We start from the raw sequence: 24363 nt of genomic DNA on the forward strand, positions 1-24363 counted from the left end.
TAATGTTGTCCACTTCTTATTTACAATGTCACAGGAAAGTGAGAACAGGCATTTGCATGGCACATTTGTAGCCGGTATTGCAAGGTATTCACGTGCCAGTTATGCAAAAGATTTGCATGCCCCTTCACGCTTTGGCCACCATTCCAGAGAACATGCTTCCATACTGATGACGCTCGTTAAAAAAAATGTTAATTACATTTTTAACTGAACTCCTTGGGGGACAATGGTATGTCCCCTGCTCTGTTTTACCCACATTCTGACATTTATTTCATGTTATAGCAGTCTCTGATGATGACCCAGCACATGTTGTTTGTTTTAAGAATACTTTCACTGCAAATTTGACAAAATGCAAAGAAGGTACCAATGTGAGATTTCTAAAGATAGCTACAGCACTTGACCCAAGGTTTAAGAATCTGAAGTGCCTTCCAAAATCTGAGAGATGAGGTGTGGAGCATGTTTTCAGAAGTCTTAAAAGAGCAACACTCCGATGTGGAAACTACAGAACCCGAACCACCAAAAAATAAAATAAAAATCAGCCTTCTGCTGGTGGCATCTGACTCCGATGATGAAAGTGAACATGTCAGTCCGCACTGCTTTGGATTATTATCGAGCAGAATTCATCATCAGTATAGATGCATGTCCTCTGGAATTGTGGTTGAAGCATGCGCATCTGGTATGTAAATATCTTACGATGCCGGCTACAACAATGCCATGCAAATGCCTATTCTTACTTTTTCAGGTGACATTGTAAACAAGAAGTGGGCAGCATTATCTCCTGCAAATGTAAACAAACTTGTTTGTGTTAGCGATTGGCTGAACAAGAAGTAGGGCAGAGTGGACTTGTAGGCTCTAAAGTTTTTTACATTGTTTTATTTTTGAATGCAGTTTTTTATTGTACATAATTCTACAGTTGTAAGTTAAACTTTCATGGCAAGAAATTGCATTAAAGTACTTGTATGAGGCGAACTGAAAAATACTATTTTGTTTTTTACAGTGCAAATATTTGTAATAAAAAGTAAATATAAAGTGAGCACTGTACACTTTGTATTCTGTGTTGTAATTCAAGTCAAAATATTTGGAAATGTAGAAAACATCCAAAATATTTAAATAAATGGTATTCTATTATTGTTTAACAGTACAATTAATCACAAATTAATTTTTAATTGCTTGACAGCCCTATAAAAAAGTTTCCTCTACTTAGTTTCTTCTAAATATGCTTCCTTCAAACTAGTTGCCATATCTAGCTTGTTAAGACAAAAGACAAAACACTAACACAGAGTGAGCAGTATAATCTAAAGAAAAATTTAGGCACATGAAAAAGTACTAGTAAGAATTTCTTCAGCATATAATAGATTCCTTTTGGAATAGTACATTAGTCATCTATGTATATCACACCCATTTTACTGTAATCTGCTTTCCTGCATCACGTTCCCCTTTCTACTTGTATTAGACTTGTACATGCAGAGTGAAATCCTGCCCCTATGAAAGTCAGTAGCAAAACTCCCATTGACTTGAAGCTAGGTTTTCACCCTAAGACTTTTTATAGAGTTAATCTGATAAATGTTTTGGTGCTTTTTATGAAAAATACTGTATAAAAATACTTTATGGTTGTGTAACTTACAATACGTTTCCGCTTTTAATTACACTGGTCTACAATTTTTGAGAAGTTGTCTGCTTCAGAGATAAAATGTGCTATTTATTATGTATTTTGATGTGCTGAATTCAAATATGACAATTAAAACAACTGATTGGCTACTGTTTCTAAGATATTTAAGTTTTTACATTTTATGTCTATGTATATTGTGTAGATAGTAGAGTTTTAATCATAAATTGTAAACCTAGGTCTTTTCATGTGTTTATGGTTGCTTTACATGATAATATTTCACCTGTCCTGTTTATGTAACACTTTAAAAATCAGCAAAAGGGTTATATAAATAAAATGTATTATGAAACAAAAGGCAAAAAACTATTATGTACATAGTTTAGTCCTATTCAGTGTCTACTCGGCGCTTCTTGGCTTGTCTCTTGTATTCATTAAATGGAGCATCTCTTGTCATTGTCCAGCAATAGTCTGCAAGCATCGATGGGCTCCATTTGCCCTCATAGCGTTTCTCCATTGTTGCAATGTCCTGGTGAAATCGCTCGCCGTGCTCGTCGCTCACTGCTCCGCAGTTCGGTGGAAAAAAATCTAGATGAGAGTGCAAAAAATGTATCTTTAGTGCCATGTTGCAACCAAGGCTTTTGTATGCCTTGAGGAGGTTTTCCACCAACAACCTGTAGTTGTCTGCCTTGTTGTTTCCGAGAAAATTTATTGCCACTAACTGGAAAGCTTTCCATGCCATCTTTTCCTTGCCACGCAGTGCATGGTCAAATGCATCATCTCGAAGAAGTTCACGAATCTGAGGACCAACTAAGACACCTTCCTTTATCTTAGCTTCACTTAACCTTGGAAATTTTCCATGGAGGTACTTGAAAGCTGCTTGTGTTTTGTCAATGGCCTTGACAAAGTTCTTCATCAGACCCAGCTTGGTGGTAACAAAATCTTCCTTGATTCAACAAGTGGTGGATGCTGAACACTTTTCCTCCCAGGCTCCAATGACTGTCGGAGTGGCCAATCTTTCTTGATGTAGTGGGACTCTCTTGCACGACTATCCCATTCGCAGAGAAAACAGCAGTACTTTGTGTATCCAGTCTGCAGACCAAGCAAGAGAGCAACAACCTTCAAATCACCACAAAGCTGCCACTGATGTTGGTCATAGTTTATGCACCTCAAAAGTTGTTTCATGTTGTCATAGATTTCCTTCATATGGACTGCATGACCAACTGGAATTGATGGCAGAACATTGCCATTATGCAGTAAAACAGCTTTAAGACTGGTCTTCGATGAATCAATGAACAGTCTCCACTAATCTGGATTGTGAACAATGTTGAGGGCTGCCATCACACCATCGATGTTGTTACAGGCTACAAGATCACCTTCCATGAAGAAGAAAGGGACAAGATCCTTTTGAGGGTCATGGAACATGGAAACCCTAACATCACCTGCCAGGAGATTCCACTGCTGTAGTCTGGAGCCCAACAGCTCTGCCTTACTCTTGGGTCGTTCCAAATCCCTGACAAGGTCATTCAGTTCACCTTGTGTTATGAGGTGTGGTTCAGAGGAGGAGGATGGGAGAAAATGTGGGTCCTGTGACATTGATGGTTCAGGACCAGAAGTTTCATCCTCTTCCTCTTCCTCGTCTGACTCAAGTGAGAATGATTCTGGTGCATCAGGGACCGGCAGTCCTTCTCCATGGGGTACTGGGCGTATAGCTGATGGAATGTTTGGATAATGCACAGTCCACTTTTTCTTCTTTGACACACCTTTCCCAACTGGAGGCACCATGCAGAAGTAACAATTGCTGGTATGATCTGTTGGCTCTCTCCAAATCATTGGCACTGCAAAAGGCATAGATTTCCTTTTCCTGTTCAACCACTGGCGAAGATTTGTTGCACAAGTGTTGCAGCATATGTGTGGGGCCCACCTCTTGTCCTGATCTCCAATTTTGCAGCCAAAATAAAGGTGATAGGCTTTCTTAACCATAGTGGTTATACTGCGCTTTTGTGATGCAAAAGTCACTTCACCACAAACATAGCAGAAGTTATCTGCACTGTTCACACAAGTACGAGGCATTTCTGCTCACTTTGGCTAAACAGAAATGTGTCCCTTTGCAAAGTCAAACACTGACAAATAAGAGCACGGCACTGTATGATTTCTAGAGCTGATATAGGGCAATTTGTTCAGCAGAGTGATGTAAGCTTCGTTATGATTGCATCATCCATGACTTCTAGGAATAACATGATGCAATTCATATCATGTATGACGCAATACCAGCTTCAGATTGCATCATTCATTGTTTTGCTTAAAAAGCAAGTACTGTCCAAACTCAGTCATAGATTTATTCATAGATCCAGTCAAAGATGTATTTTAGTCATTTCTGGTTTAAATTGAGATCCCTTCCCTTTATAACTCACTTATCCTCCGCCATTCCCAAGTCAAAGGTCGTATATACTGACCCAATAGCATATCTTGAAAACTAGAGCCAATCAACAATTTTAAGCATCATTTTCGTTCTCAGTGACCCAGAATTAGTAAAGTTTGACTACATTTATTTCAGAAGCATTTTGGCTGTAGAGCAGTGTTATGGATTGGGTTACTAAACTGGACTTTAGCACAAAGAATATACAGTTTGATAGGCATAAGTATACACTCTTAGTACTCCTCATGAATGATGAAGTCCTCAGTACATTATGTAAATTAACCTAAGATATTGTCAATAAAAAAATTATACCATGCCTGTACACATTTAAAATGACTGATGTAAATAGTTTATTTTCTTTCCCTTGAAAAGTGACAATGAAAAAAGTGGCACAAGGTTCTCTGTTTATTATTTTTTCAATGACTTCTGGAACAACTCTACCCAATTTACAAATAAAAATATTTTTCAGGTTTAAAAACTCAGCATGGAATTTGAGAGTTGTGCTGTGTTCTTCTTCGGCAATGCATATTTGACAGTAAAGATTTTGAAATATACTTAATTTTGTTGAAGCAAGAATAGAATCCATCTCACTCTGACATCACTTGGTTGGCCTAGCAGTTTTATAAGGAGTGAAAAATAGTCAGTGGGAGTACTCACGTGGGTTGTCAGGATCGGGATTTAGATTATTAAGCATATAGATAAAATTAGTGACTCGTCAAATGGCAACTTGCAGCTGGCAGTCTAGAGATGGATTGCTAGCTTAGAATAGTGTAGAGGGAGTGAGACATGACCAGTAGTTTACTGGAGAGAAGCATGTGCAGTGGCTGAAGGGAGCTTGGCATAGGATGAAGAGGAGACTCTAGCTAGTGAAGGCAACTGTCATCTCTGACATAAAAAATGACATCTGTGACAGACTGCAGCCTGAATCTCAGATGCTGTAAGGCAGACACAGTATAGATGCAGAGCAAAATTTTAAACTGACTGAGAGTGGCTAATGTGAACTCAGTGGGTGGTGCATCTTTACCACCGACATACCCTGGTTATCGGTGGGCAGGATCAAACCTGAGAGCTCTGGAGTTTAGTGCATGAGCCTCTACTACATGAGCTAAAAGCCATGATTATAAAAAGCCATCCTTATAAAACTGCTGTTAGCTCATTGCAGTAGGGCTCATGCACTAAGCTCCAGAGCTCCCAAATTCAATCCCGCCCACCGACGACCGGGGTCTGTCGGTGTTACTCTTCAATTGGTGCAACACAATCAGCTGAAGAAAAATTGGTTAAGGACCAATCTTGTAGGTCAAGAGTCCATGTCTACATTATTTGCTTTGTTTTTTCTCTCCTCCCTTCCTGCCCCCCATGACAAATTGTCACCAAAAATTGCTTCACTCTTTAGTTTAGGACTGATCTCTCTATAAGGCTGTTTTGTAGGCCTCTCAGTGCATTGTCTCCAATCCACATTCTCGAACCAAGCCTAAATGTGTTCCTTCTAGTATCCCTTTTTGGGAAGTCATTGTATAATGAAACATGTAAAGGCTCCCTGGAGTTACATTATAACAGATTTTGTGAGGATAAAAAAAGTACATAAAATGATACGTTTCATAGAAATGTAGGGCTGGAAGGGAATTCGAGAGGTCATCTACTGCAGCCCCCTGCACTGAGGAAGGATCAAGTATACCTAGACTACCTCTGACAGATATTTTTGTCTAACTTGTTTTTAAAAGCCTCCAATTATGGGAATTCCACAGCCTCCCTTGGAAGCTTATTTCAGTGCTTAACTATCCTTGCAGTTAGAAAGTTTTTTTCTACTGTCTAACTTAAGTCTCCATTACTGCAGATGAAGCCAATTACTTCTTGTCCTACCTTCATTGGATACAGAGAACAATTGATCACCGTCCTCTTGATAATGTATTTGAAGACTGTTATGATTTGGTGGTCTATAGTGGACTCCTAACATGTCACCTCCTTCCCAGAACAGTGTCCCAGGGTCGAGGAGGGTCGAGGAGGCCAAAGCCCTCCCATCAACACCATCTGCACGGCCATGTTTTCCTCTCCAGGATGCATGTGTTTAGAAGCAAATAGTCCCTTTGAGGAAGTAATTCCTTGCAAAATTACATTTTAGAACTTTAAGCAGCTTATAGCCTACAAATTGTTTCAAAAATCCAACATGCTAAATAATGAGTGTATTTTTCCAATTTCTAAATAAAAATGACTGAACTGATCACAAATAATTTATAAAACCAAAATTTAAAAAGACTGTCTCCTGACAAAATTTCATTTAATAACAACTGATAAATCTTGAGGAACTAGGTTTATGTCAGAAACTCTGACAGAACCATAACTCCTGGTTTTTCCTGTAAACCCAGTTCTGGAAAGCATCTCTATTCATGAAAACACCAAGCATGGGTTTAAAGCCTGTTTAAGTCCATTGGATTTTAGTACATGCTTAAGTGCTTTACTGTATAGGAATGACTTAAGCACATGCTTAAGTGATTTCCTGAGTTAGAGCTGTTATCGCTAACCAGTATTCTCTAATGTTCACTAAATAAGTTTGTTTTGATACATCAAATATTTTGTAATTTTTAATCATAGATTAAAGAGACACAGACAGAGTTGATGGGCATCAAAATTTACCTACCTTAAAAATACCATTCTGCAAAGGTGGAGTCTCCTTCCTTGGAGGTTTTTAAGGCCCGGCTTGACAAAGCCCTGGCTGGGATGATTTAGCTGGGAATTGGTCCTGCTTTGAGCAGGGGGTTGGACTAGATGACCTCCTGAGGTCCCTTCCAACCCTGATATTCTATGATTCTATGAATTGATGCAAACATTTATTATTCATATAATCTCAAAAAGTGTGCAAGCTGCTTCATACACGTAAGACTGTTCCATTCAAAAAGGCCCAGGCTTGAAAATGCATATTTCCACAAGTAGTCTCAATGGCTACTCGCAGTAGTAAGTTCAATGCCCTGTAGTGAGCATTTGCAAGATTGGGCCCAAAATAAACAACATTAAAGATATAAAAGTAGTGGAAGAAAGAAGCAAGATTTTTTTTGTACTTTACTTTTGCTCTTCCATTTTTATATGAATCCTTGCCTGATTGCCTTGTTAATTATTTTTATTTCATGATTTCTCATTTTTTCCTATTTAAATCTTAACTCGTCTGATTTTAATTCACTTATTGCTCTTTTTTTTTGTTTTGAACTACTGCTTGTCTTATGTTTTTTCCTTTAATTGTCACCTCTTTACTCATGATTTCCTTCTAACCTCACTCAATTTTTAATTGACCTTTATCTGTTACCCTCCAGTTCCTTTGCCTTTATTTATTGCTATTATATTGTGACTATTAACCTTTTCCACAGAGTCCTCTCTATATTTTCCCTTCTCTGCATTCAAACCAATTTACGCTCTCCCCCTCCCCCCCCAAATAAATTGTTAATTGAGATTTGTTCTGCAGTGCAGTTGGGTAAAAGCAAGCTCCTGGCCCCCATGGTGCTACTACTGTCAAGAGTCACTACCTATTGAGGAGTTGGGCATCACTGCAAACCTACATGATAACTGAAACTGCCTAAATGACCATTAATGCTCACCAACAACATTTCTCTGTCAGTTTAAAAACACCAATGGCACCCATCTAGGACATTAATTGATGAAAAATTTCATTAGCGCAGAGTTAAGGTTGTCTGGTGATATCCTATCCCTTCCAGAATGTTGAATTCAGCAAAACTCAAACTTCTGAAAACCAGGAAATATAGAGTTAAGGTACACACCCTTAACTCAGCCCTCTTTGAGCGATGCTCCAATATGCCCATAACACACATACTTTGCATTGTACTGAATAAGAGCTACTTACATCTGCTGTACATTTAGCTTACCTCACTAAAAGAACACATCTGCTAAATCTTCCAACCCTTTCACCTTTATGCACACGATGCCATCTAAAACTATACTTTCCCTTTCCCATCATAAAACCTACCATCCAGCTAACTCATTTCCCAGCTAACTGCTGACAATCCCCATAGCATGAAGACACCTGTACCCTGCTACTAACACAACCTACTCAAAGCAGTGCTGAAATGAGGCATACTGGGTCTCTCAAGTGTCCGGGAAAAGAATGCACCCCCCGCCCCCATTAGAAGGGCATGACCCTCCCCCCCCAATTGCCTCTTATCCTTTGCACATCTCTGCTAACCTGCTCTAGATAGATCTCCATACTGATTTATACCTGCCTCTAGAGATTTCCATTACTTGCATCTGAAGAAGTGAGGTTCTTACCCACGAAAGCTTATGCTCCCAATACTTCTGTTAGTCTCAAAGGTGCCACAGGACCCTCTGTTGCTGCTCTAGATAATCCAACTACTCTACCATTCAATACTGCTCAACCAACACAGTGAATGTACCTGGGGTGCAGTCAGATAATTCCCGGTGGCTACTGCCAGCTCCAGTGGGTCAGAGTTAAGGTTGCATTGCATATGTATGTATCTTAATTCTGTATTTCCTGGTTTTCAAAAGTTTGAGTTTTTCTGAAATCAGCATTTTGGAAGGGGACAGGATATCACCAGACAACCTTAACCCTGTGTCAATTAAGTGTTTTTTGGTCACTGAATCATCAATGCAGTTCAGGTCCAGGGTTGGGGAAAGAAGTCACTTGCTAGTCTAGTGTTCCCCTAACCCTTCCCTTCCCACACCACTGTTTCTGCTTCTGGCTGATGTGTCTTTTTCTCCTGGCTTTTGATTGGCCACCCTGTAGGTGGGTGATTGAGCTTCTAGAAGCCCCACATGATGTTGCTGAGGCAGACTGCTAGAGGCTTGCAGCATGTTTTTAGTGAATTAAGAGCTTATTAAATGTGTTGGATTGCCATCTCTAGAGATGGAATTCTTCTGTTTATTCACAGAATATGTACAGCCTGGGCAACAGCAGTGCACACTTCCCTCACACTGTTCTGATACTCTGCTTCACATTTCACTGGATGGGGATTCTGCTAAAAGCTGGTGCTATTCAGTCTCTACAATCCATTTGCTAGTTAGTTTGTCAAGTGCGATTACCCGAAAGGTGCCACCTGAGATGTTTCTACCATATGGACACCCATTAGTTAGAAGTTTAATCTGAGATCACCAAATACATTTCATCTGATCTCTTGATACAGAAACCCGCCCTCCCCCCCATTCCCTACTGCCTGTCTCCAAACCAAAGGCTGAAAAAGAGATGAAATCCTAGTTTCTTATTGAAATTTACAAAAATACTATTTCACCTGGAACAGGATTCTTGTAAATTTCAATACCGTCCTTACTCAGAAGGACAGAGAGCAGAAAGGCAAGATGAAGTAAATGGCATAATATGCACACATGATTGCGATCATGAAGAAACATGCAGCTGCATGCCCAGAAACAGAAAGAAAGTTGCTCTAAGCTTAGTTATACCAATTTTAAGTGTCCTTTTTTAATTTAATGTTAATTTGTATCTGAAACATAATATTTAAAATACAAGTTGATGACCTGTTTAATTCATATAATGTTCATTTAAGAGGAATTTATTAAAAACAAAATGTTTAATTTGGAAGGGAAAATATTTGACTCAATACCTAAACAAGTTTGGACATACACGTTAAAACTGAGTCTCTTAGACCTTCATTAAATGCATTTTGCAGTAGAAGCTTCTCCAGTGGCATCTTATCTTGACAGAAACTTTATTATTATGTATAACTTGCCTAAACAATGTTTTAAAAGCTTGAGCACAGGCAGTTTCTTCTTTAGACAGGCATATATACAGAACCAGTCCTGAGTCAGGGCGGGGAATGCACTGGGGAGGAGGAGAATGAGAGAGGTGGTATTAAGGACAATAGGTTGAAGAGCTTCATTTATTTTACTGGCCTCTCAAGAAGTAAATATGTGTTCAACTTCAGAAAGAGCTTAACAGTAAAGTTAAGGAGCCTGTTTCCTAACAATGAGAGAAACATTATTCAGGCATAATTTATACATGGAGAAAGCTTTTACTGTTAGTCAAGTGTCTGTAAGTATAAAGTTTTGTTTATCTAAAATGAACAGAAAGCAGGAATATGCTTTAAAGGATAGTTTTCAAAGCTAAGGAAATTTGTTAATGCAATACAAAGTATTTCTAAGAAGTTAGACTTTTAACAAGACAAAGTTTGTAAGTACTTATGAGTTGACTTTCTGTATGAGCTCTAATGAGAATTTAATAAATACACTTTATATAGATGTATTTTCAATATAGGTTGAGTAACATTAAGTTTTACATGTGTGGGAACTGTACACTAGTTGTAAAGATGTTTCTCTAGTGGGTTTTGTTTTTATTCCCTTTTGTCATATTGGCAGTTAGTTAATTTTTCTTCACACTGTAATGCTCTTGTATCCATGATATAAGGGTGCCTTTTTAAACTTAGAAAGGTATCTGTTAATTGTCACAGTTGTTTCCAAGGTGTTTAGATGATTTTCTGTGGTTTGGATATTTAGCCAGCAATTCAGATTACTGATGGCTTATTATTAATTACCAGATAAAAACTTATTACTGTATACAGTGTTTATAGAATATATAACTTCGGAGACTTTTTGGAGCTTAATTTTGTTTTCTCTTCTCTTAATCTCTTGCTAGTCAGAACACACAAATTTTGAAGATAATGGCAATATATATTACTGGGCTTTGGCTTTTTAAAGTCTCAAACTGTAGTTTCTTTTTGCTGATTCATTTTAGGATTAAAGAAAAGTCTCTGTTTTTTAAAATGAAAAGGGAAATGTGTATTTTAGAAGTGCTAGACTTAAAAAGAGAAGTGAGTACACTAGTTACATTACTAATGAGCAGTCATTTAATGCAGGGACTGCAATAATCTGAATCTCTGAAACTCAGTTTGGGGGTAGGAGGAAGCTCAAAGAGGCTTAATATGTGTGGGTGATCTGTCACTTAATCATATCCTCCTTATGTGTAATTGAATTTAATTTTACTATTCGGCTGTATGAAATCTTTTTTCATTCTGGACATGCAATTAACATTCACTCCTGGGTTGTTTTTTTAAACTATTTTATCTGTCAAGGAAATTCAGATAGCTTAAACTTTATACATTGATCAGCACTTTGCAAAAAAACTGTATTTACCGAGCAATGATATGTTTTTGAATTATGAAAAAGGCTAATTTCAATAGTCAATTTATAATTAAATGGGTCAAAAGACTTGTTCTAAGCATTTAAAATATGGGTTTGAGGACAAAATATTTGTTTTCAAACTAGGTCTCTGTTTAACAAAAGTCTGTTTAGATCTAAACTTTGAAAACGTGCACAAAAGTCTTGGTAAAACTTGCAATTTTTGTTGACAGAAGAGGGCACTCAACAACAATTTGAATTAGGCTTCTTCATTTTGCTACATTGGAAAACTTAGTATTTAACAAGTTTTGCAGTTGTCTAGTCTTTGAATTGTTTATGTAAAGTGTCAGTTCAAAAGGAGTATATATGCTAGCATATATTCTAGGAATAAATAGGAATTTTGCCTTCTGCTGATGTAGTTAAACTAAAATGCATTGGATGGGAGTCTTTTTTTCCCTTTTCTACTAGTGGAATGTATGTTCTCTTTTTACTGCTTAGGAGCAGGCAAAAACTTGCCAAAAAGTACTAGCTAATGGAAAACTTTTGAAAATCATTTTTAAAAAGTAATTTTATTTTTATATTATTGTATATGTTTCTTCCACCTACCTTATTTTTTTATTTCAATAACTAAGGACATTTGAATTAAATGGGATGTTCCCAACAAAATTCTCTTGCTCCTTTTTTCATTCGAATGGTTAGTTTCTTTGTCTTGTAGTGAAGACTGAGAAAAGAGTGATATAAGGTGAATGAGCATTAAGATCTTTTAGCTGTTTTCTGCCTGCTCCAAATTTACTATGAGAGCTTTCCCTTTTCCTAGTTGCTTAGCAGCTTTTTTGCTTTCTTCTTTCTTTTTGCTCACTGACGTTCATTTTTTGTTCAGCCAAAACTAATCTTGACTCCCTGTCATTTCTGCCTTTCTCTCAGGCTTCTTTTCCTGCAACCATGTAGACAAAAGAAAAAATATCTTCTTCCAGGATGGGGAGAGAAAAAGAGACTAATTCTGGGTTTTATGCCCCTCTGCCCTTTTTAGTTTCAAAGCAGATGAATGTGGACTTACGAAGCCTCCATTGATACATCTGAATTGGTCATTTTAGAGCTCCTATGTCATGATTTTAACATTTTTTCATTAATAGCTTCTGTAAATTAATATGCTGAAGTAGTATAGAGACTAGCCCCTTCCAAATTTGGGCTATCTGATTTTGATCTGGTGGTTTATAAATACAAACATAGTTTCAAAACAATCTAAGATTTTGAATACAGCAGCTGTTGAGATACTCTGGAAAAAATTAGAGGGAAATTAATTTTTAGAAGGGCTTTTTCGCAGCCACCATCATTAACAGGCTTTCTTTGTGAGCTAATGGAACTGCTAGATGGAAAAAAATGTGCACATGGAATGCAAGTTCATTTCAGTGAAATAAAAATCAGTGACTCTGTCTACACTATAGAATTATTAGGTTTCCTGCACCAAGTACAAGTGCCTGGAATCCTTATAAAACACTGCCCACACACAGTGTTTCTAATGTTAGTGTTTTATTGTGAGTACTCTAGCTACAAGCAAGTCTTGCAAATGCCTCCAGCTGTATGTGTTTATTTCAAATCATTCTGGTGCTTATGTGGATCGGAACCATGTGTGTTACAGCTGCACTAGTTCAATTGGTCTTTCCAGAGCAGGATACTTTCTGGGGTACTCTGGCTCACCATTCAGTGGACATCGTGGACAAGAATCCTCTTAATTTGTGCTTCCTCTGAAGGGCTTTCACAGGAACATTCTCCAGACGTCTCTGACTTGGTTATGATGCCCTATCCTCATCTCAGGTAGCAATATCATGCACCTTGTCCCCAGCATCAATGTAAGTACGGTTGCTGTGTTCTTGTACAAGCTACTCGCTATTTTGTGATTTGAAGTCATGCCTTCTGCAGTCCAGCTGTTCTAGTGTCATGGTGTCAGCTTGCCCAGTATAGACATCAGGGCTCTTCTAAAGACCTGGTGTAATGAGATAATGAAGTCTAAACTGAACTCCATGACCTAGTTTGTTGAACAGTGTCTCAGTGTTGGCTGAGCTTAGCATAAATCGGAATATTAAGCAGTGTAGGGTGCAAAATTAAGAGCAATATAATAAGTCTATCAAAAATCACTACAGAACAAGCGCTGGATCTCATCCAGTGCCATCATGGTCTTTAGATCTTGTTCTCTGACTCACCTCATGCTCTGTTCAAACTCACTTCACCATCTCAGTACAGTACCTGATGGAAAAAGTCATCTCACTTTCTCTGGGAAGCACTCCATTTGGATAAGTGGAGGGAAAGGTGCTCATTCTTAGGGATACAATTCCCAGAACAAACTTGGCCCTAGAATACTTCGTATGTTCTCCAACAAATCCTCACTCCCAAGGTGGTGTTCTTGGAACCAATGGAAAGGTGTTGTGTGACAAATTTATAATGCACTGAATAGAAATATTTGTATGTTTAGTCATGTATGTGGGCCTTGGAAAAGTTAGTAATCTTGAAAATTGTGTAGTCACAAACAATGAGAAAAGGGGGAAAACTGAAAACTCATGAAATGATAAATGGGGTATAAAAATAAATTCCAAGGTACTGCTTTTAAAAACTATTTGGCATAGGAAAAGCAGGCTGCAATCATACCGAATCATAGGCGATCTAAGTGTTTCAAGTTTATAGTCCTGAAGGAAAGACCCAGACTCAGTTACTTTCATGGAAAAGTTTTTTTTTAATAAGCTACATGAACTAAACATTAAGAATAATTCTACATATGGTGAGCACTCTCACAGAAGTCAGGAAGAACAACCAGAGTATTGAACCAGGAACATAAATTGTGAATGTAACAGATCACAGAGATAATTATGAAATTTTTACAGCAGAAAGACTTGAAGTTTAAAGGATAGGAAAATTTCCTTTTCCCAGTGTGGGCCTCTACACTCCCGAGGAGAGGAGAGAGAACTAACCCCAAGATCAGGTTTTCCAGACCTAGATCGGTCACCATTTTGTATCCAGCAAAGTGAATGTTTTGTATTCTGGGACAAAGTCTACACCAAAAATATGTGGGAGGGTTGCGGGAGGTGATGGTAGTGGTGGGATGGTAAAATAAAATAGATACTGCAGAAGAGAACCAAAATTATTTGGAGTGAATCATGTTGTGTCAAATGTAAGGGAACCTCTTTTGTTTTACTATGCACTGGGTGGTGCAGGCCACACAAGATATTGTGCTGAAATCCTTACGTGCCACGGAGCAGTAGTCTGAGATGGTTCTTTCTGAAGCGGTGTTGTAGGATGGGCATTGGCATGGCCAGTTCACTTGCAACTATAGAACTGACCTCAGTTGCTGCACAGGCAGCATTACAGATCCTGCGGACATCAAGGGTTTCTGCCCCCATAGAGATCCCCTTGCAAAAAACTGTTTGTTCAGGCTTTGCACAGAAAACTAGAATTTGACACTTATTGCTAAATCTAAAGAATATTGGTGATTTTATAAACTGTTGTTGATTCTTTGAGAATAGCTTTACTAGTTTAATGTGGTTCAGAAAAAGCAATATGTAATGTTTAAACAAAAAACCTTTCCTGGTGATACTTTAGTTTTTAATGCTTAATTGTCACATGTGGTAAAATTAATATAGTTCTGACAAGACCATTTAGTTGATTGGCATGCTTAGCCCCTAAATAATGGAGGATGTAATATGTGTAACAAAGTTGCTTTCTTCAAATTTACTTCAAAGGCACTAGATACTTGCACTGATAAAATTTAAAGGATGAAAATCGAATTCAAACCAGTCCCAATTCACAGAATGTATATTGTTCAGTTACATACCTTATATCTGTATTTCTGGAATGCTTGCATAATAAGACTTGTTATCTCTACTTTCATCTTGTGTTTGGAATAAACTTTGTTCTCTAATCTCACTCTAAATGAAATCAGTAAGGGACGTAAATGTTAGCTAACTGCTGTATTAAACAAAGAGTGCCTAGCGGTTAGAACATGGAGGGAGGAGCAGTAGACCCTAGGTCATCTTCTGCCTCTGATGCTAACTTGCTAAGTGGTCTTGGATAAAGGCACTAAACTTCTGTGCCTCAGTTTCTCCCTCTGTAAAAGGAGGTTTATACTTACAATATCCCTGTCAGGTTTGCAAGGCTGAATTCATGTTTGTGAAGTGCTTTAAGGTCCACAGAGGGAATGCATTAGAAATGATGCAGTAGGCAATTCTATAAGCGCTTAAAATAATATATTTGTATTATGAATGTTGCAGAAATAAAAGCAATTAAGTTTTTGATTTTTTTTGTAAATGGCAGCAGACTTCATGAAATTTGCTACTGTGGACAGATTTCATCGCTTAAATAAAAACACTGATAAAAGACAAATTACTAGGTTTTCTCTGCTCTTAGATTCACATGATGGATTTCTTCTTCTGCTCTTCTTACAGTGCATGCATATATCTGCCTTTGACATCAGTGAAGCATGGGTAGTGTGTACAGTAAGTAGGGAGTGCAGAATATCAGTCGAGCTCTCCTATGATGATCTGAGAGCAGAATTTTGCTCTGAAATTGTTTGCTCATGAGTTGAACCCAGTATGCAAAGTTTCCTTATCATGTAGATCTTTACATGTGAGTTGTAGTGCTAACCACTTAAAAGTTTAATGTAATAAGCCTTTCTTAGGTGGTTTACTTTCTACTGGTCTGTTGGTGTAAACCTATGAAAAATAGTGATTTATTATGGAAATGTTTCTACAACTGTAATAAAGATGGTTAACAGTAATGCTTTATTAAAAGCCAAGTTATTAGAAGCTGGTTTATTGTATAAATGATTATCACACAACCACACTTCATTTTATTTTCCTGATTTGTTATAGGATACACGTTAAATGAAATCACAGCATGATTTATATGAACTGATCTTGCATTTTTGTGAGAGATAATTGAGATCTAATCTGAATCCCTGACGAACCACAGCTTCCTGCAATGGTCTGTTGCTATGGGTAACATAAAGGGAGTAAAATAGAACTTCATATGAAATGCCTTTAAACTTTACAGGCATGTACAGGCACGGAATAGGGCTGAATCGTATATTTTAATCTTTGAGAAGCTGATGGGTCAAGGAATTTTAATTTCTATCTTAAGGGAAGATGAATTTAGGAAGAGTATTGTTAGCAAAAATAACTGCTGTTTCTTTTGAAGAGCGGGTAAGTGATATGAATTCTATTTAGCCAACACAAGGCAGTGTTGCAGTGAAAATTAGAGGAGAGTATTATAATCAGCTTCAGAGTTATTGCGTTTTTTGGCTTAGTTTTCGTCTCTTCTACATTAAAACAATGTTAGATCAGAAACTTTTGGAATAATATGTGATTTTCTTTAAAGCAAACTATGATTGGCATATATTTTATTTTTCCATCATAGCTACCTATGTTAAGGAAATTGTGTATAGAGAGCCTGACCATATAACCTAACATTCAGATTTACTCTGAAATTTAACTGAAAAACTTAATTGTGGCTAATATTTACAAATTCAGCTGTTCGTAATATATATCTACTTATTAATGTATGTGCAGTATGTATTACAGATATCTTTTCTTTATCATACATTGTACAATATTTTATTGGTATTTTGGTTTTTAATCACAATCATTTTAAGAATGGATTTTGTTTTTAGCCATTTGATTTAAATGTTATTTGTTTTTGTTCATGCAAAAAAGTTGTTTTAATAGGAACACCTAGCTCGTAGAGGAATTCTGAATGTGGCAATAAAAGATTTATTCTTCTTTGCCAGATTTGCTATGCATATTTTGTTTTTATGTAGCTTAGATAAAGTATGTGACAAGAAAACAATTTTAAAGGACATTCTGTAGAAAAAATATTCAGTTAAATCTCCATTGAGTAACAATGTGCAGTAGTTTAAATTGATTCTTTTTGCCTGTGAATTGTTACTTTTACAATGTCTTTCCCATTAGCTATTATAAATGCCCCCTTTCATAAGAGAAAACTGAAAGCAATAAGCTATCTAACATGCCTTATTTAATTGGCTTGGTGGTGAGGATCTTGTTCACAAAATCTTACATCAGAAAATAAGTAACAACCATTTTTTAAAAAGAAGGTAGAAATAATATTAATTACTGGTATTTAGGTCAAAAACCATATTTGAGACTAATTACAATGAAAATGCAAGAGTAACATTCTAAAATATATTTAACAAATATATAAATATAAATTATTATAAATATAATAAAAGATATATTTTAAATTTTGATTGTCAAATATATTTTAGAATAGGGTTTCCCAAATTATGGGGTAAAATCCCCAGAGGGGTCATGGGAGTACATAAAAATTGTAAACTTTTGCAAACACTCAAATTTAATAAATTTAAAATGATAAAAAAATAGATACATAATGTAAGCCTTCTGATGATGTGACGGAGGATCTGGGCAGCTGGCCATAATTCATGTATCTTGGCAAAAAGAAAAAGTGCTTGGGATAGTTTATCAAGAGGTTGATCAAAACTAAATACAACCAGACCACCTCATGTGTGAAATGCATTCTGTGAGCTAGGTAGTTAAATGTTTGAAAGGTGGCTATTAATTGCAAGAGTCTTTGTATCCTCAGTGGTCCATCTCCTAGAGAATGAAGCTAGTCCCCAGACGGTATTGTGTGTGTATAGGAATCTTGAGAAAAGTAGTTTGGAAAGTGGAGATAGCTGTCTTGGATCAGAGGAAACATGTTTACTTGCACACTGATCCCAATGTATGGGCTTAATAAGCAAGTCCCGAGGACATCAGTGAGGGAGAGCTCTGGACACAGCAAAGATTTGATGGTGCGGGGACAGCCAGAGAGACTACCTATCTGGACATACATGATGAATACCTTATGTAGTTTAGCTTGGGAGATGTGTAAACCTGGGTCTGTTTTAAAAAACAATTTATTTTTTATAATTTCAATTTCTTTTACTAATCTTGTTTTTATTAAAATTGCTATTGTATTGGTAACTTCACACAGAAGTCCTCAAAAAGAATGGAACTACATAGCTTCTAGAAAGAGGTTCTGAACGGTAAATAGTTTCTGGAATTTACACCCTCCACTTAGTCTCAGTTATGGGACGTGGACAGAGGAGTCTACTCTCATTGAGTTGCGTTAACACCAGGCTGAAATGGATGAACTCAAGGGGCAAAGCCAAAAGACAAATGAGAAGATGAGAGGTGGAGGCAGGTGCATGTGTCTGATATTTTTCCCATATTGTTGCAATCTGGAACCCAAATATTGATTCAGTTTAGAGGGCCAGATGTACGAGGAAAGTAACGATGTATCTCGTTAAGGCTACTGTACTGTTGTCATCTTGGAACCCCATCACGTTTTATTGTAGCTTAGTGCATGATATAAGTGTTTACAAAACGTTCTAGACTTCTTTCTGAGATTTTTCAAAGGTGTCTAAGAGAGCTAGGCACTCAACTCCCATTGAATTTCAGGCTCCTTTGAAAATCCCAGCCTCTGCTAAAAACATTATTATGGGCAAAACAATTGGATAGCTGATATGGGATTCAATAAAGTACTGAAGGAGGGTAATATAATTAGTATAATTAATGCCAATCAACATGGGTTTATGGAAAATAGATCTTGTCAATCTAACTTTATCTTTTTTTGATGTGAGTACATATTTGATTGATAAAGGTAACAGTGTTGATGTAATACACTTAGACTTCTGTAAGGCTTGGTACCGCATGACATTTTCATTAAGAAACTAAAATGATATAAAATTATCATGGCACACATTACATGGATAAAAAAACTGTCTGACTGATGGTTATCAAAATGTAATTGTAATCGTAATCTATTGGGTGTGTTGATAGTGAGGGCTCCTCAGGGATCAGTTTTTGGCCCTATGCTGTTGAATTTTTTTATCAATGACTTGGAAGAAGACATAAAATCATTACTGTTAACATTTTCCAGATGACACAATGATTGTGGGAATGGTGAAAATGAGGAGGACGGGTCACTGATTCAGGGTGGTCTGGATTGTTTGTAAGATGGGTGCACGCAAACAATATACATATATTTTATTATGAACAGATGTACGGTAATACAGTTAAGAGCAAAGACTTACAGGCCATACTTACAGAATGGTGGGAAGCAGTGATGGATAATCAACTGAACATGAGCTCCCAGTGTGATCCTGTGTCCAAAAGCTCTAATGCAATTCTTGGTGTATAAATAGGGGACTCTCGTGTAGGAGTAAAGAGGTTATATTACCTCTGTGTTTGGCACAAGTGAGATTGTTACTGAAATATTGTATCCAGTTTTGGTGTCCACAATTCAAAAAGTGTGTTGAAAAATTGGAGAAGATTCAGAGAAGAGTCCATGAGGATGAGAGTCCATGTCATATGCTGATAGATTAGAGGAACTTAATCTATTTAATTTACCAAAGAGAAGGTTAAGGGATGACAAATATATGACATGTAGTTTTATGTCCTTTGATTCAAAACTATGGTATGTTCTGAAGTGCTGTCTGCCAAAGGTATGTAAACTTCTAAATGTCGCAACAATTTTGAAATCCAGCTTCTGTCCCTGAAAGATGAACTTGAGGATTTTTTTAGACTTCCCTGTACAGTTGACATCTCAAGTTGTACACCCTGAGCAGCTACTAAATTGAAACCAATGTCTTTATTAAATAACATTGTTCAGTGCTGTATCAATCATTGCTGAGGATGTCAAAAGGCAGCTGCTTTCTATCCCCCTATACCCCAGCATCATAACTTACCAGTTTAACTTGGTGAGTGAATTGAAGTCTGTGGTACTGCTAATATAAAAGAGTAGTTCCTTCTCTCAAATAGTGGGCATCTCCCAATAAACTACTCTAAGATAAGCTTTTCTTGAAACCAGCTGGAATCAAACTCTTGATGAACTTCAGGAATATGGTCTTCCTCACTTGCTAGGGCAGTAGTACAAAGAGGAATTTCATAGCGTATCTCTCAGATGGAACTTAAGGCTATTGGATATGCCTTGAAGGAATTGCTCTTTTCCTTGTGGAATATGATAATTAGGAGGCCATGGCTTATGTTGCTGCCTCTTGCACTGTAAGTGCCTCCCTTTGATCATAGGTAATCAGGACTCTGTAGTAAGCTGCAAGGAAGAACGTTACAGTGTCCACCTTCTACGTGCATAGACATGCCAAGTGGATAAGCAGGAAGGATTTCTGCTGAGGAAGATGCTGCAAGATGTTTTTGTTTTTGCAGGCCTTTAATTAATTCATTTTTTAAAAAAAAATTAGTTATTGATTACCACCACGCTTCTGGCATATGAGCATGTCTTTATTACTGAAGTTATTTGGAACCCAGGATCTCTTGAGTTCTAATCTGGATGTGAACATATTTTGAATGACGAATACAATTCAGATTTCTACTCTTGGCTATTCTCAAATTTTTTTAGCTAACTTAAATACTTTTGTAAAAAAACAAAATTGCATATCTGATATGAAATAGCAAAATAAAAGTCTAAGGGTTTCTCAGAGTTCAAATAAACTGTAGTAACAGATTCTTTTAATAAAATATTTCAGTATGTTTAGAAATATCATTAAAATTAGGTTCCAGGTGCTCTTGAGCAATAAATGAGTTGCCATGTGATTTTATGGTGCTTATCATTTTACCTGATGCAGGAATTGTGTAGGAATCGGAGAGGTGTGTAAATGTTGAATAAAATCAGTGATCTGTGCATGTATAGTTATGTGTTAGTTATTTCCATCAAATCATTTTTATACACATACTGTATCAAATATGTCCCATAAGTGCTCTGAGTAGTATTCTACATAGACAACTGAGAGTAGAACGTGACCCATAAAGTATTGAAGTTTTAAAATGAGATCACCATACTGCTTACAAAATCAGGTCTTGCAACTTCCTCTCATGGACAAATCTAGACAAGCTTTTACTGAACGTTTAGAGAGAAACTTCTGCCTTTGAATGCTGACTGCATACTGTTTCTGATAAAGGTACATTGAGGGTTTTTTTTAAGCATCCACAAACACGTTTAAAACCCATTACTGTAAATTCAAATGCAATCATTAACAACTTTAACTAGTACTAAATACAACTATCAAAGGCAGATTAGTTTAAATTATGGATTAGGCTATTTTAAAATGTGCTTATGTGTTTTGAAGAAGAGTTCTGTGGCATTTGAAAGCTTGTCTCTTCCACCAAGCATGTCTCTTTCAGTGGGTCACCTCTGAGCCATAGGCGCTGACTTCCCCCCCCCCCGGGGGGCACCCCGCTCTCGCTCCACCTCTTCCCCTGAGCGCCCCCCCCCCCCCCGGCATACCCACCGCTTGCTCCTCCCGCCTCCCCCAGGACACTAAACAGCTGATCGGTGGCCAGCCCCAGGGCCAGAACCAATCTGGCTGGTTGGTGCTGAGCACCCCCCCTTTTTTTTCCGTGGGCGCTTGAGCCCCGGAGCACTCACGGAGTTGGCGCCTGTGCCCTGAACAACATAGCTATGTCCACCTATCTTTTAAGTGTAGACCAGGCCTCAGAAAATTTAAGATGAATTAACTGATGGTGTGAAGTTAATGTTCATAAATCAAATGCATATTAAACTCATGCATGGACACTCTCATTCAGAAATAAAGTGACCTTAATTTGCTGTAGCTTGAAGGAGGTTTAAACTACGGTGAGCTCAGGCTACTGCTGAATAGTGTGTCTACGCATTAATTAATGCACAATGAACTTCACACCATGAGTTAATTAATTTTAATGTACCCAAATGTCCCTGTATAGACAAGCCATAATATGTTTTAAAAGTCTACTATAGGCAGATCAGGTGGATGAGGTAATATCTTTTATTGGACTAACTTCTGTTGGTGAGAGAAACAAGTGTTCGAGCCACACAGAGCTCCTCTTCAGGCTGGGAAAGGTACTCTGAGCATCATAGCTAAATGCAAGGTGTAACAGATTGTTTAGAATATGTAATTAGCACATATTGTAAGGAACTATTCTAGGTAGAGTATCCGTTAACACCTCTGCAGTCATAGGACAAAAAGAGGGAGATAGGCCATTTCTACACTAGCACTTATGTTGGCAAAACTTTTGTCGCTCTGGTGTGTGAATAAAACACCTTGCTGAGCGACATAAGTTTTGCCGGCATAAGCGCTCGTGTGCATAGCACTATGATGCTCTCCCACCGACATAGCTACTGCCGCTCATTGAGCTGGTTTTATTATGTCGATGGGAGAGCTCTCTCCCATCGGCATAACACGGCTGCATGAGCAATCTTCCAGTGGCACAGCTGTATAGGTACAGCTGTGCCACTGTAAGCTTGTAAATATAGACATGGCCTTAGTGCGTTACAGATTGTTGTAATAAGACATAAATCCGGTGACTCTGTTCAGTGATTTTCAGTGTCTAGCAGAGATTGAATTTAAGCTCCTAGGCTCATCTTTTGAAAGTGTTGTGCAGGTTTCCTTTGAGGCTGAGGATTGATAGGTCAGATATAGACTGATGGCTTTGTGAAAAGTGTACACCCACAGGTGACAGTGTTTTTTGTCTTTTATCATTTTCATGTGAGAGTTCATTTGAGAGCATAGTGATAGTCTGGTTTCACCCACATAGTTGTTATTGGGGCATTTAGTGTACTGGATGAGGTATACCACATGTTGTAATAGGCATGTCCAGGATCCATGAATTTTGACAGGTGTGTTGTGGAGTGTGTTGATCATTGTAACAATGGAGATATGTCTGCAGGTTTTGCATCTGTTGTTCTATCAAAGTCTGCTGCTGCTTTGAGTTGGTGTGTCCTGGTCTGTGGGAAGCTTGCTTCTTCTTCGAGTGCTTGCTCATATCCATTCCATTAGGTGTGTGCGCGCCGCGTGCACGATCGTCGGAAGATTTTCTACCCTAGCAACACCGGTGGGTCGGCTGTGGAGCCCCCTAGAGTGGCGCCTTCATGGCGCTGAATATATACCCCAGCCGACCCGGCGCCCCCTCAGTTCCTTCTTACCGCCCCTGACGGTCGTTGGAACTGTGGAGCGCGGCATAGCTGTTCTCCACTCTCCCTAGCTTAGTTAGTTATTCGCAGTTGTAGTTATAGTTATAGTTCCAGTGTTTGTAGTTTAATAGTTAAATAGTTTTTTTAAAGTTGTTAGATTTGTTATAATAGTCCAGGGGACTAAGGGGGTCGTCGCCCCCTTTCTCCCCCGGCCGCGGGCCCGGGCTCATGCCCAGAGCTCCCGGCTTCAAGCAGTGCGCCTCCTGCGCTAAACCTATGCCCACGAGCGACCCGCACGACTCCTGTCTGAAGTGCCTGGGAGAGTCCCACCAAACAGATAAGTGCAAGATCTGTAAGGCCTTCAGACCAAGGACCAAGAAAGAGCGGGACTTTCGGCTCCGGCAACTCCTGATGGAGGCGGCACTTAGCCCGGACACTCCTTCTACGAGCCAGGCCCCGGCACCTAGCGCCTCGGTGCGCAGTGCCCCAGCAGCACCGGCAATGCCGACAACGCGGGCGGTGCCGGACAAACCTCCCCGGCACCGGACCTCGTCGGCACCGCAGCAGGCACCTCGACGCCGGTCATTATCCCCGGGGCATAAAAAAGCCCATAAGACGGGGACCTCTGTGCCGAAGACGCCGGCTCCCCCAGTGCCGGGGGTAGAGCCGAGTGCGCCGGTGGAGCACTGGAAACAGGTGCCTCCAGCACTGTCGACTCTGGCACCGAGGCCGTTGAGTCCGGTGCAGATAGCGTCTCCACCGAGACCGGCGGTAATACAACTCCCGTCGACTCCGGAGACCTTCGTGGCGGCGAGAGACTTGATAGCTCTCACGGAGCCGGCACCGCCTCAACCACTGGCACCGACGGCACCGTTGACCCGCCCGGTCCAGTCAAGGGGGAAACCTGCCTTGATGCGCCCTCCATCACAAGGGCTGGAACCTCGGCACCGGTCCAGGTCCAGAAACAGGTCCCCACGCCGCTCGCAGTCCCGGCACCGAATATCACCTCGGCACCGGTCGTACTCGCGGCCAAGATCTTCGTCGCGGCACCGTTCTACGTCTCGGCACCGCTATGATCGTCGGCACCGATCAACGTCGAGACGTAGTTCTCGGCACCGCTACGGTCGACGCTCGACGTCGAGAGGCCGCTCCCGGCACCGGGCATACTCCAGGTCCTCGTCGAGGTCCAGATCCGGCTCCCGGCACCGACGAGGTCATCGGCACCGATCGCGGTCCCGGCACCGTTCGCCGGCACCGCGCAGAGATAGATCATCTCCGGACCGGTACCGTGCGG

General features: G+C 39.0%; 1 protein-coding gene across 3 annotated transcripts in view; it reads left to right on the top strand.

Annotated features, from left to right (window-relative positions):
- The window catches only part of RGS12 (regulator of G protein signaling 12), a 180449-nt gene that overhangs the window by 57211 nt on the left and 98875 nt on the right, over positions 1–24363 (top strand). The window contains exon 1 of one of the 3 annotated variants that reach the window (XM_054030687.1): positions 9911–10023. The exons of the other annotated variants lie outside the window; for them this stretch is intronic. Coding sequence (XP_053886662.1) covers positions 9958–10023 — 66 coding nt within the window. The 5' untranslated portion in view covers positions 9911–9957. Of the gene's footprint in view, positions 1–9910; positions 10024–24363 lie in introns of those variants that run through there. 3 annotated transcript variants of the gene reach the window in all.

This window comes from Malaclemys terrapin, chromosome 5, assembly GCF_027887155.1.
Source record: "Malaclemys terrapin pileata isolate rMalTer1 chromosome 5, rMalTer1.hap1, whole genome shotgun sequence".
Taxonomy (NCBI): domain Eukaryota; kingdom Metazoa; phylum Chordata; order Testudines; family Emydidae; genus Malaclemys; species Malaclemys terrapin.